Source organism: Phodopus roborovskii, unplaced genomic scaffold (assembly GCF_943737965.1).
Source record: "Phodopus roborovskii unplaced genomic scaffold, PHOROB, whole genome shotgun sequence".
In the NCBI taxonomy this organism is placed as follows: domain Eukaryota; kingdom Metazoa; phylum Chordata; class Mammalia; order Rodentia; family Cricetidae; genus Phodopus; species Phodopus roborovskii.
In genome coordinates this window covers 3850321-3862624 of record NW_026126417.1, presented here as the reverse complement: position 1 = coordinate 3862624, position 12304 = coordinate 3850321, and the positions used below count along the sequence as shown (strand labels likewise).

At 38.4% G+C, this 12304-nt stretch overlaps 2 protein-coding genes across 2 annotated transcripts; one reads left to right on the top strand and one right to left on the bottom strand.

Annotated features, from left to right (window-relative positions):
• Positions 1 to 311: 311 nt before the first annotated feature.
• On the top strand, positions 312 to 1253 carry LOC127221719 (olfactory receptor 4F6-like). The gene has a single exon (XM_051183731.1). It carries the CDS (start codon positions 315 to 317, stop codon positions 1251 to 1253), a length of 939 nt encoding a protein of 312 aa, XP_051039688.1. The 5' UTR covers positions 312 to 314.
• Positions 1254 to 1962: 709 nt separating this feature from the next.
• LOC127221704 (DNA repair protein SWI5 homolog) lies at positions 1963 to 11662 on the bottom strand. Its single transcript, XM_051183722.1, has 3 exons — positions 11616 to 11662; positions 8122 to 8297; positions 1963 to 2423 (listed from the first exon to the last, which is right to left on the bottom strand). The coding sequence occupies exons 1-3, from the start codon at positions 11660 to 11662 to the stop codon at positions 2011 to 2013; spliced, it is 636 nt and encodes a 211-aa protein (XP_051039679.1). The 3' UTR covers positions 1963 to 2010.
• Between the last annotated feature and the right edge of the window lie 642 nt (positions 11663 to 12304).

Here is a 12304-nt window from a genome sequence, read left to right as displayed (position 1 = left end):
ATATTCATTTATATTCTTAAATATATATATGCAACCTGCTCAGCCCATGTAATGTTACTAATATGCATATGATTTCAGGGCTGACCACTTGGTATTGGATCACCAACTGGGGGACTCTTCCCTGGAGAAGACTATTTCTCCCTCTCTCAGAATTCTCCAGTAGACAAATAATTGCTATTTTACTTAAACTGTCTCCAAAGGTATGTTAGTCTTTCATATGACTTTGTCAATTGAATACTGCTTATTCTAAATCAGAGTTTCTCATTACTCTCCAATTTCAGATAGCATGACGGTTGTCAGAGCCAACAGAGGCAATGGATGGAGCAAACCACTCTGTAGTATCTGAGTTTGTCTTCCTGGGACTCTCCAACTCATGGACAATCCAAGTATTACTCTTCCTCTTTTCCTGTGTGTTCTACATGGCAAGTCTATTAGGAAATTTTCTCATTGTGCTAACTGTGACTTCAGACCCCCATTTACAGTCCCCTATGTACTTCCTATTAGCAAATCTTTCCTTTCTCGACTTGATATTTTGCTCCTCCACAGCACCAAAGATGATTTACGACCTTCTCAGAAGGCACAAAACCATCTCTTTTGGGGGCTGCATCACGCAGATCTTTTTTATCCATGCAGTTGGAGGCACTGAGATGCTACTGCTCATAGCCATGGCTTTTGACCGATATGTTGCCATATGCAGACCTTTGCACTACTTGACTATCATGAGTCCACAAAAGTGCATTTTGTTTTTAGTTGTTTCTTGGATTATTGGCTTCATCCACTCAGTGACTCAGCTGATTTTTGTAGTAGACTTACCCTTCTGCGGTCCTAATGAATTAGACAGCTTTTTCTGTGACCTTCCTCGGTTTATTAAACTGGCTTGTGTAGACACATACACCTTGGGATTCATGGTTACTGCCAATAGTGGGTTCATTTCTGTGGCTTCCTTTTTAATTCTGATCATGTCTTGCATATTTATTTTGATGACTGTGCAAAAGAAATCTTTGGGTAGTTTATCTAAAGCTCTCTCCACTCTGTCAGCTCATGTCATGGTGGTCATTTTGTTCTTTGGACCATTAATTTTCTTCTACATGTGGCCATTTCCAATATCTCATTTGGATAAATTTCTTGCCCTCTTTGATGCAGTTATTACCCCTTTTCTAAATCCAGTAATTTATACACTTAGGAATAAAGCTATGAAGTTGGCAATGAGAAGATTATGCAGTCAGTTTATTAATTACAATAAAATGTCTTAAATATATTGTAGATATATAAGCACACAAATTATACTAGAATTTCAGGTAGATATTGCTACATTTACTGTGTTTTATTTATCCAGAATATATTGTGTACTAAAATTTGATATGCTATCATTTGCTTTCCCCAAAAATGAAATACCAGCTAATAAATAGTTTCTGTAAGAGACATAATGGGCTAGAGAGAAGATTCAGTGTTTAGAACACTTAATGCTCTTAGATAGGACCAAGGTTAGGTTCCCAGCACCCACATGGAGGCTGACAACTGTCTGCAGTTCCAGTTTAAATGAACCAAATCACCTCTTCTAGCCTCTGCCAGAACCAAGATGCATGTGGTACACATACATTCCTGCAGGCAAATCACTCATACACATGAAACAAAACTATCATGATAAAAGAATGCATACTAAAAACTACAGCTGGTGTATGTCACTCTTCACCAATGATGTTATGTGGAGGTAATGGTGAATTCAATAATGATAAATGTTAAAGAATCTACTTATAAAATCCAGTATGTGGTTTTTAGTTATTTTTTTTTCAGAGACTGCTCATGTTTATTAACAAAAGGGACAATCCCACATATCCATCCACAAGTACATTTAGAAACCTTAGAACTGACAATGATCACCCCTTCCAACACCCCGCTCTCTAGGACCCACCCTAAACTTAGTTTGGGCCCTTCAAAAGTACTGCCTGGGATGTACTCTCTGCTTTTCATGTTCTCCATCCACTTGTCCCATTGTCTCCAAGACTCTGCTCAGTCACTCAGGTCTAGACCAAAATCTGGATATAACTCCTTGATGGTGACACCTCGGGTCAGAGCCAGCTTTCCCAGCAGCATCTGTGCCACATCCTTGATGTCATTGTACTCATGGAGAAGAGAGATGTGGCCCTCTAGCTCACCCACACGGTAGCCTTCTTTTACTAACTGGGAAATCTCCTTGTCCAGCATCTCCTTTTTCTCCTTCAGTTTCTGAATGTCAGAGTTCAAAGTTTCCTCACTAATCTCATCATCCTCTTCCAAACTGGGAGATGAACACGGTGATCGGAAGGCTCCATAGCAACTTCGGCCGAATCCTAAGTCAGCCCTCCTGAACCCTGAGGTCCGAGGTACCCGGAGCGGGGTCGTCTTTTGCGAAGAAGGGTCCAGGGTTGGAGTTAGACGGATGCCTCAGATAACCAGAAATCAGCAATGGAGACCACCAACCGACTTCGGTTTTTAGTTATTTATTTTACAGTCTTGAGATTATTTTCAAATTTAATTCTTACTTGTAGTTTCTACTTCATCTGATTTTTCTACTATTCTGATGATTTATTTTCTGCCCCTTCAGTCTTTTGTTTATCAACCAGTTATTTGGCTTCCAAAAAGACCAGTAAGAATGAAACTGCATCTTTTTTTTTTTTTTTTTTGAAAAGGCAAATTTTATTATAAAGAACCATTGGCTAGATATAAAACTATGCTGAATGGCTTTCAGGGAAAGCTGTTGCTTCAGATGAGTTTCCAGCAGCACAGACGAGACCAGAGAGAGCTCACAGCACAGACGAGACCAGAGAGAGCTCACAATGGTAAAGGAGACTTTCATGGTTAAACTCCACTTCTAAACAGTTCAGTTTCCAAGCAAAACTAAACAAAAACCAGGAGATGGAAAGGAAAAAAAACAAAGTGATATAATGAGGATGCAGCCTCTTCTCAAATTTAGTCTTTCCCTTTATATTCAGTATTTTTCTTCTCATGAAGCTAACTTTCTCTGTTAAGATCATCAGATCACTCATTACACGTTACACAGTGAGGTGCTTCCCAATTCTAGAATCACCAATAAAAACCTTTTTAACAAATATTAATAGTTATTTGGAAAAGACATAAATATGATCACAGAAGTGGCAATTTTAGGAAGGCAGGAAACAGAGCGCACACATGGAAATAGCAAAATAAATAAGGAGAGAATATCAGAGTTTTTGTTTTGGGGGTTGTTTCTTATTGGGTTTTTGGTGGGGGGGTTGTTTTTTCTTTTTTGAGACAGGGTCTTCCTATGTATCTCTGTCTGTCCTAGAACTCACTATGTATACCTGGCTGCACTCCAACTCACATAGATCCTCCTGCCTCTGTCTCCTGAGTGTTGGGATTAAAGGCATGCCTTGCTAATGGATTCTTATCTTTTTTTTAGCTTTCTGGTTTGTCCTAGTGAATCCCTTCTTATTGCTATTAACTGTACATTTAGTAGTATTGTTATTTTGCTACATTTTAATTTTTAGATTTATGTACTATTCCCTACACAAATTCATGTCACAAAGTAGAAAGAAAGCCTAGGGAGAAGGAAAGAGACAGAAAGTGTGGGAGACAGAAAGTGGGTAGTAACAAGGGGGTAAATACAGTCACAGTCTTTAATATAGTATAAGAAATTGCCTATAGCTCTTCCGCCAGCCATTGGCTAGAGGAGACCTGCCTATCCACGTGGGACCACTCCTCTGCTGGAGTCCCGGGCCCCTCCCAAGATCCCCCTATCTCTACGGGTCCACTCTGAGTTCCCGCAGGCAAGATCCTTGACCCCCAAAGCAGGGTCTCTACTAAAGAAAGAGGCCTCAGCTGGAGAATTCCAGTTCCCAGTGAGATCCGACTATCATTGCAGAATCATCCCGAGTATCAGCCTAGCCTTTGTCCTCTTCCACCAGCAATTGGCTAGAGCCATTAGCTAGAGTCCACACTACTTCGGGGGACTTCTCCGAGCGACTTTGAACACAGGAGACCTGCCTATCCATGCGGAACCACCCATAATTCCCACCTGCTTGGTCTCTGACCCCCACCAACAGTCCTCTGCTGGAGTTCCGAGCCCCTCCCAGAGACCCACCTATCTCTGCGGGACCACTCTGAGTTTCTGCAGGCATCTTCTACTGGATCCTCATCCCTGACCCCATACCTGGGCCCCTGTCTGCAGAGAGACCTCCTCCTATAGAGCTGGGACCACCCAGAGCTACAGATATTGAACCTCTGACCCACATAAGCCCACCGGGGAAGTACCATAGAGAGAGGGGGAGACCCCACCAACACCTACTGGAATAAGCTATGGGAAGACGGCAATACAAGAGAACACCTAACAACAGAAAGACAGGCATGACACTACCAGAATGTAGGGAATCTACACCAACTAAAAAGGAACACAAAAACAAAGCAGAGGAAGCAGAAGGGAATGACTTAAAAATTACCATCATAACTGCAGAATTCTACCAGACATTCAAGGAAGAACTAATACCACTACTCCTCAAACTGTTCCACAAAATAAAAACAGAAGGTTCATTGCCAAACTCTTTTTATGAGGCCACAATAACCTTGGTACCCAAGCCTCACAAAGACACAACTAAGAAAGAAAACTACAGACCAATATCCCTGATGAACATCGATACAAAAATACTCAATAAAATACTGGCAAACCGAACTCAAGAATACATCAGAGAAATCATCCACCATGACCAAGTAGGCTTCATCCCTGGAATGCAGGGATGGTTTAACATACGAAAATCTATCAACGTGATCCACCATATAAACAAACTGAAAAAGAAAAACCATATGATTATCTCCCTAGATGCGGAAAAAGCCTTCGACAAAATTCAACACCCTTTCATGATAAAGGTCTTGGAGAGAGCAGAGATTACAGGAACATACCTAAACATAGTAAGAGCAATATACAGCAAACCAACTGCCAACGTCAAACTGAATGGAGAGAAACTTAAGCCAATTCCTCTAAAATCAGGAACAAGACAAGGCTACCCTCTCTCTCCATATGTCTTCAATATTGTACTGGAAGTTCTAGCTAAAGCTATAAGACAACAAAAGGAGTTCAAGGGGATCCTTGTGAGAGGGCAGAGAGGGTAAATGTGAGGGAGAGAGGGAGGGAGGAAGGGAGGAAGAAGGAACTGGGATCAACGTGTAAGATAATAAATTAAATAAAAAAAAGAAATTTAAAAAAAAAGAAATTGCCCATATGAGAACTATGGAGGTTATGAGAGATTACAGAATTTCAGAGTTACATAATTCAACCTTGGTGTTTGCCAACAGATAAATGGATTTAAAAAGAAATCTTGCTTTATATATTCAGAGTAGAGATTTATTTAGCCATAAAGAAAATTAAATTATGTAATTTACTGGGAAATAGATGTAACTGAGCATCATCATATTAGAGAAAAAGTCAAACATAGAATGTCAAAAGACAAATATCAATATCACGTGTTTTCTCTCATTTTCAGGTGATAGAGTTCTTCATATACACATAAATTAATACACATGTCTGTGTAAGCATTTGTGTGTATGTATGCACATGAATGTGCATGAGTTTATGTGTGTGCCTACTTGGATGTGTGTGTGTGTGTGAGTGTGTGTGTATGTGTGCAGTGTGTGAGTATGTTTATGTGTGTTTATGTATTGTGGGTGTGCATGTTTTTGTAAATATATATACACATGTAAATACATGTGTTCATGTATGTGGGGGTACATAGGTGTTTGCATGTGTGTGCACATGCAGAAATTTGAGTATATGTTCATGTGTGTGTGAGTATGTGTCTCTGTGTACTTGTGTGGTATGTATGTATGCATGAGTGTGTGAGTGTGTATATGTGCATGTGCACGTGTGTGTATGTGTTTAGTAAATTAATGGCTGTAGATTCTCCTCCAATAACCATGACTTCAGTAGCACTCATTAGTTATCTAGGTTTCCAGTATCAGACATGATTCCCCTCTTGTTTTGCAGGTCTTAAGGCAAATTAGAGAGCTTTCAGTTGTCACCTAAGACATGTGTACCACTACTGCACCCTTAGGGTTATCATAACATTCTGCTGATTGATGTAGTTTGTAGGTATCATAGCTTTTTAAACATCAGTGTTAAGAGTAGGTTTTTTTCTGCCGGCCTGGTCCCACCACTGTGCCAGCCCCAAATAACTCACAGAGATGCTATATTAGATATAATGCTATTGGCCAGTTACTAGTATTTCTTTATATATTAGATATAATTCTATTGGCCAGTTACTAGTATTTCTTATTGGCTAGCTCTGCCTTAAATATTAACCTATGTCTATTAATCTAAGTATTTCCACATGATCTCATCTTACTTCTGCTCTCTCCATCCTCCATCTTGAATCTCCTCCCTACTACTTTTGAAATCAATCCTCCTTGTCTCCTAATCCCGCCTATCTTGCTTTGCTTTCCTATTGGCCAACAGTGCTTTATTCATTAACCAATATGAGAAACATATTTACAGAATGGCATCTGCCATCACATCAGAGTGAATATGTTCTCTATGGTCATATTATTCCTGCCTCCAAATATCAGGTACAGTGAGGGACTTTGAAGGTATTTGAACAAATAAATCCATTTGGTAAAGGGAACAAATATGAGCTGGATACCCTTAATAGTAGAACAAAGTTTCTCTGCAAGACACAAATTAAGTTAGACGAAACCTTTACTTACATATATATTACAATGTATTAAACTCATAATTTATATGTCATTTTAGGATAATTTAAAATATTCTTGTAGTGATTTAACTTGTGTAGTTCATGAATGCATAAGGAAAATCCTGTTTTCAAGGATGCTGACATTTCTATGAGTTTCTTGGAAACCGAATATTACAAGGTATCTAAGGAATATTTGGATTAATTGTTATAGGGTTTAAATTGACAAATGGTAAAATTGATTTCTGTGCAGATTCTGGCATTGTCTTGCTCTCCTGTGACCCATTATTAACATTCCCCTTGTTGCCTTGACCAAAATGAATGTGTTAGAGAAGACAATTTCCTTGGTTAATTTATTGACTTTAGTTCTGCAGGACCTCATCATTGTAGGTTGATCTGATCACTATCCTTACCACAGTGAACTAGCTGAGTTTTCTTTTCATAAAACTATTTTGTATACCACCATGCTTGAAGTAATAACCTTTGAGTAGCCACAAAGGAAGGATGCCATGAAGTTCACAACAGGAAGACATTATGCTAAATAAGCTTCAGCAGCAAGGAAGACTTGGGTAACAGCTTGCTTTTTGCATACATTAAGGTTTGGTCTGTGGACAGGAAGAAATTGGGTGGTGGGAGGAAGGATGATCAGAAGAGCAACTGTGAGTCTTTGTGGTAATAGAAACAAGATATTATCTTCACTAAAGTCACTTACAGGATCACGATTCATCTCAGGTGCACTGCAGTATGGTCGTCACCTGGTTCAGCTCAGGACTGGACTAGGATGCAGGCTAGTAACTACATCTGTGGCTCTTTAGGGAAATCATTATCACTGAAAATAAAGACAAATACCCTTACCTCCTTCAAAAGAAATCTGTTGTTTACTTTTCTTTAGAGAAGAGCTAAGACATGAAGAGAAAATTCATAAGTGACAAGTGCAGTTTAAAAGAATTTTAAAAAAAAATGCCAATGTCCTATGAGAATGTGGTACACAGTGACTGAAAATGTACTATTGGAGGTACTAAAATCATGCAGGATCAGCCAAAATTGCATGATGGAAGAAAGAAAAGTATCTAGAAAAGTAAATTTATAATGTTTAAATGTCACCTGATCAATCTTCTTGTTTTAAAATACTTATCATAATTTTTCTTGGCTAACTCAAAGAGAATGGGAGTCATCAGGTAGCAGTAACAAAGAAAGAAGGACAGAAAATGGATCCTATGAGTAAAAGCCAAAGGAACCCAGAGGATTAATACCAAAGGATGGGGAGCTGCTTTCACAGTGTATGGCCATTCACTGGAACATGAACGCCTGCCAGTGGCCAAGTGAATATGATCAAAAATATTTGTATACATATAGTAAGAAAATTATTAATCATAAAAATTATTGTAATAGCTGAATGGTACAGAGAAGTGATTTTATTTGTGTTTACCAACTTCAAGGCTATTAACTACTGAAAGACTCACAGGCTTGCTCTTCACGTCCATAGCAGAAGTGAGCTTACATTCATGGGCAAATTCTCCATGTCCATAGCAGGAGAACCGAGCATACCCTAGCTCTAGGAAGAGCACAAATGTTTCCCTTACACAAAGAAGAACTTTAGGATTGCTGTATTAGTAAAATAACAAAAGCAAAACAGGAAGCAAACTAATCTTCAAACCTTGTAAACTGAAGGAAACATTGTGTCCCAGATGTAAAACTAAAGGGAACAGTCTTGAAACATATTTTGGTCCTCTGATTCAGTAATTTCATCACTTGGTAATGAGCATCACATTTTTTTCCAATTTTTCTGTAAGTCTGGTTACAATTAATCTTTTCTAAAGTGTTGTTCAATTCCATATAAATGAAGGCAGAATACCCCTGACAAGCAATAGTCACAGAAGAGGACACACTGGTTCCAGGAGTGTGGAAAAGGGAAGAAGCACTCATCCAAGATAATTTAATAGGGTTCCCTTCTTTCAGCAATGTATGCAAGGCTGGGGACTGCAATGCATTAGCCTAAAACGACACAGCTGTGCTGGTGAATGCTGGCAGGGGATTGTTTGGGTGTGCTGCTGTTTTTAAGAGCTTCCCTTGAACTTCCCTTCTGCCATCTCTTCTCTGTGTCATAATGTTTAACCTCACTGGCCATATCCATTCCCTGCCACATTCAATTATTTAGTTCCCCTTTTTCCGTCTTATTCCAAATCTCCCATCTAATCCTTTTCTCTTTTTAAAGATATATTTAATTGCCTAGGCTTTACCTTTTTTATAGATTTTATATGGAGTATCATATTTCCGTCTTTAAATGACCCCATAGACATCCTAATTTTTATCTTGTCCTTATGAACAGTTGAGTGTCTTTTTTTTTTTTCAGCTGTTGTGATTTGTCCTTTTTCTCAAACACTCTCTATACAGCCCAGCTGGCTGTAACTCACTGTGGAGCATAGTCTGGACTGAACCTAGTAGCAAGCCTCCTGCCTCTGCCTCCCAAGTAATGAGAACACAGATGTATATCGCCACTTCCAATTCTTTTTGGGGGGAGAGGTTGTAATCCAAATTTCAATTTGTAAAAGCACCTCAAATGCTCCCACTTCACAGTATATTTTCACTGTGCTTATTTCACACAAGACTTTTTTTTAAGTAAAAGTAATCACAAGGAATTCTTTTGAGGCTTTTAAATTTCCCATATTTAGGAAAGTTTTGATTCTTTTATAGCACATCACATAGAAGCTTGAATAGAAATTATAAATTAGTTTTTAATTTTTTGAGAAAATACTATATTTACATCATTTCCTTTCTCCCCACCTATTATCTTTCAAATTAATGGCCTCTTTTTATTTACTACATATACATATAATATACATATGCATATATACATACATACATATGTATGTGTGTGTGTATATATATATATATATATATATATATATATATATATTCCTAAATACATAAGTACAACCTGCTTAGTCCATACAATGTTACTTGTTTGTATGTGTTTTCAAGGATGACTCTTTGATATTCAGTTGATATGCTCTTCACTGAGAAAGACTATTTCTCCTGCTCTCAGCATTTCTTAGTTGTATATAGTTCTATTGTACAGTTGAGGCAGCAGGAGCTTTCCCTTCTCCACATTAACAAGTCTAATGATATAATCCTTGTTCAGTTCACATTAGGCAGCCACGTTGGTGAAAATTCATGGATGTAGCTTCTGACATTTCTAGTAGCCACGGTCTCACAAAAAAACTCCCTGTTCCTCTGGCTTATACAATTTTTTTGCCCTGTCTTCCACAATGATCCTTGAGCCTCAGGTGCAGGATTTGTACTGTGTCGATTGCAACTGAGCTCCACAACTCTGCATTTTGATTAGTTGTGAGTTTCTGTAATAGTCTCCACCAGTCCCAATGAAGTTTCTTTGATGAAAGGACATTAGAAAGAGATGTGAGCAACACTCAATGAAAACAACACAGAGAATCCAAGAATCTAAGAGCTGGTTCTTTTTTTTTTTTTTTTCTTATTTTACATATTGATCCCAGTTTCCTCTTGCTCCCATCTTCCCATTCCCCCCCAACCCCCATCCCATCCCATACCCACCTACTCCACAGAGAAGGTGATGCCTTCCAGTAGGAATCATCAAAATCTGTCAAGTCATTTGGAGTAGGGTCTAGGCCCTCCCTCCTATCTCTAGGCTAAGGGAGTATCCCTCCATGGGAAATGTTCTCCCAAAGTCCTTTCCTGCACCAGGAATGTATCCTGGTTCAACTGTCAGAGGTCCCTTAGACTGCCCAGGCCTTCTAATTGAGACCCATGTTCAGGGGTTCTGAGTTGGTCCAATGCTATTTTTCCAGCTATCAGTCTAGGGGTCCATGGGCTCCCCCTTGTTCAGGTCACCTGTCTCTGTAGGTTTATGTAACCTGGTCTTGACACCTTTTCTTATCACTTCTCCTTGTCTGCAACTGGATTCCAGGATTCGGCTCAGTGTTTATCTGTGGGTGTATGCTTCTGTTTCCAACAACTGCTAAATGAAGGTTCGAAGATAGCATATAAGTTAGTTATCAACTCATTATCAGGGAAGGATATTTAAGGTGGCCCAAGAACTGGTTCTTAAACAGGATTTACAAACCCTTAACCCACTAAAAAGAAAGAGACAACCAACTTAACAGAATAAAGTGGTTTTATAAAGCTTTTAGAATTGTTCTCATAGCCATTGTGTGCACCTTCAACTTCCTATACCATTGAATTATTCCACATAATAGCTAGGTTTTTCACCATTCTGTTATCTCCAAGATTTATCATATTGCTAGAGATTTTGTAGATTGCACATACATGTTTGTTGAATGAGTAAGTAAACATCCAAAGAAACCTACCTAGTGTTGCTTATGGGTTGATTTTTCAGTCATTAAAAAAAAAGTCATGGAACATGACACCTGCCCCCAAGTTTTATAAATGTAAGTGGGGATATCAACTCACAATTATTAAACAAAGACCTTGAAAAATAAAGTATGTAATAGAAGCTATACACTTAAGAATTTAGATAAAAAGAAGTCATAATACCTACCAGTGATTTTTTCTAAGATAAGCAGGGGGTTTGAGATGTTCCCGGTAATTATAGTTCCTTCCTTCTGAAAAAGGAAGATCTAATATTAAAAATGTATTTTTTCTATATTGAATATGAATTCTATAAATCTAAGAATTCATGTCAGTGTTATACCTGAGACCGCTGGAATCTAGCACTCTGGGTGTTCAAAGTACTTAGTGCCTTAACAATGTCTCTGATAACATGTTGGTTGACTGACTACCACTGACTCATCACTGATGCCCTTTCATTGTCCATCTTATATGTTAGTGGAGTCAGAAACAATTGATGTATATGCATAGGGCATAAGACAAGATGCACTATATATTCTTCAACCTTCAATATCCTTTTTTAATATCCTGACAAGGTACCTCAAATCCAAAGTGTCTGACTCATTGCTTCCTTGTAAAATTGTCATTACCCCTATTAAAATAGTGTAGCATAGAGAATAATGCCCCTCAAGGATGCTTATGTCCTCAACACAGATCTGTGAATATTATCTTATGGAAAAGGCAACCTTGTGAATAAAATTGATTCAAGAATGAATTTTAAGATTTAAGATTATCATTAATCTGTTTAATGTGATTCCAGTGATAATTATAAGAGAACACAGAAGAGTCAAAGTGAGAGAGAAGGTTAGAGGATTAGGAGTAGATGCTGCAATTGTGGGGCCCTAAACCCAGAAATGCATGCAGTCTTTAGAAGCTGGAACTGACAGGGAAACAGATATAGATTCTCTTCTGGAAACTTCAGAAGGAATAAGTCTCTGGAGATAATTGAATTTTACATTCAAAGATTCACATCAGTTTTCCTGCTTCTAAAACTGTGTGTTGTGTTAGGCAAGGATGAGGAGGTAGGTGAATGATGTGGGGGGTTAGGACAGTAGACTGAGACCAGGATAGCTGTCCTAAGCCACAAAATTTGTGACCAGTTCTTACAACAGTGATCAAAAATCAATATAAAAACTACTTATTGAGCTAAAGAAATAGCTCAATAATTTTAGAAAACATACACAAGAACCTGGGTTTGATCCCCAGGAGTGCTAAGTAAATAAAAAAAG

What these genes read in the sequence shown, in the direction of transcription:
- LOC127221719 (XM_051183731.1), top strand. Translation starts at nt 315, where the DNA reads ATGGATGGAGCAAACCACTCTGTAGTATCTGAGTTTGTCTTCCTGGGA.
- LOC127221704 (XM_051183722.1), bottom strand. Translation starts at nt 11,662, where the DNA reads ATGACAATTTTACAAGGAAGCAATGAGTCAGACACTTTGGATTTGAG. An exon ending in TCAGACACTTTGGATTTGAG is followed by an intron (nt 8,298 to 11,615) that starts GTACCTTGTCAG and finishes TTACTAATACAG; the next exon opens with CAATCCTAAAGTTCTTCTTT. An exon ending in AGTTAATAGCCTTGAAGTTG is followed by an intron (nt 2,424 to 8,121) that starts GTAAACACAAAT and finishes TGGTTATCTGAG; the next exon opens with GCATCCGTCTAACTCCAACC.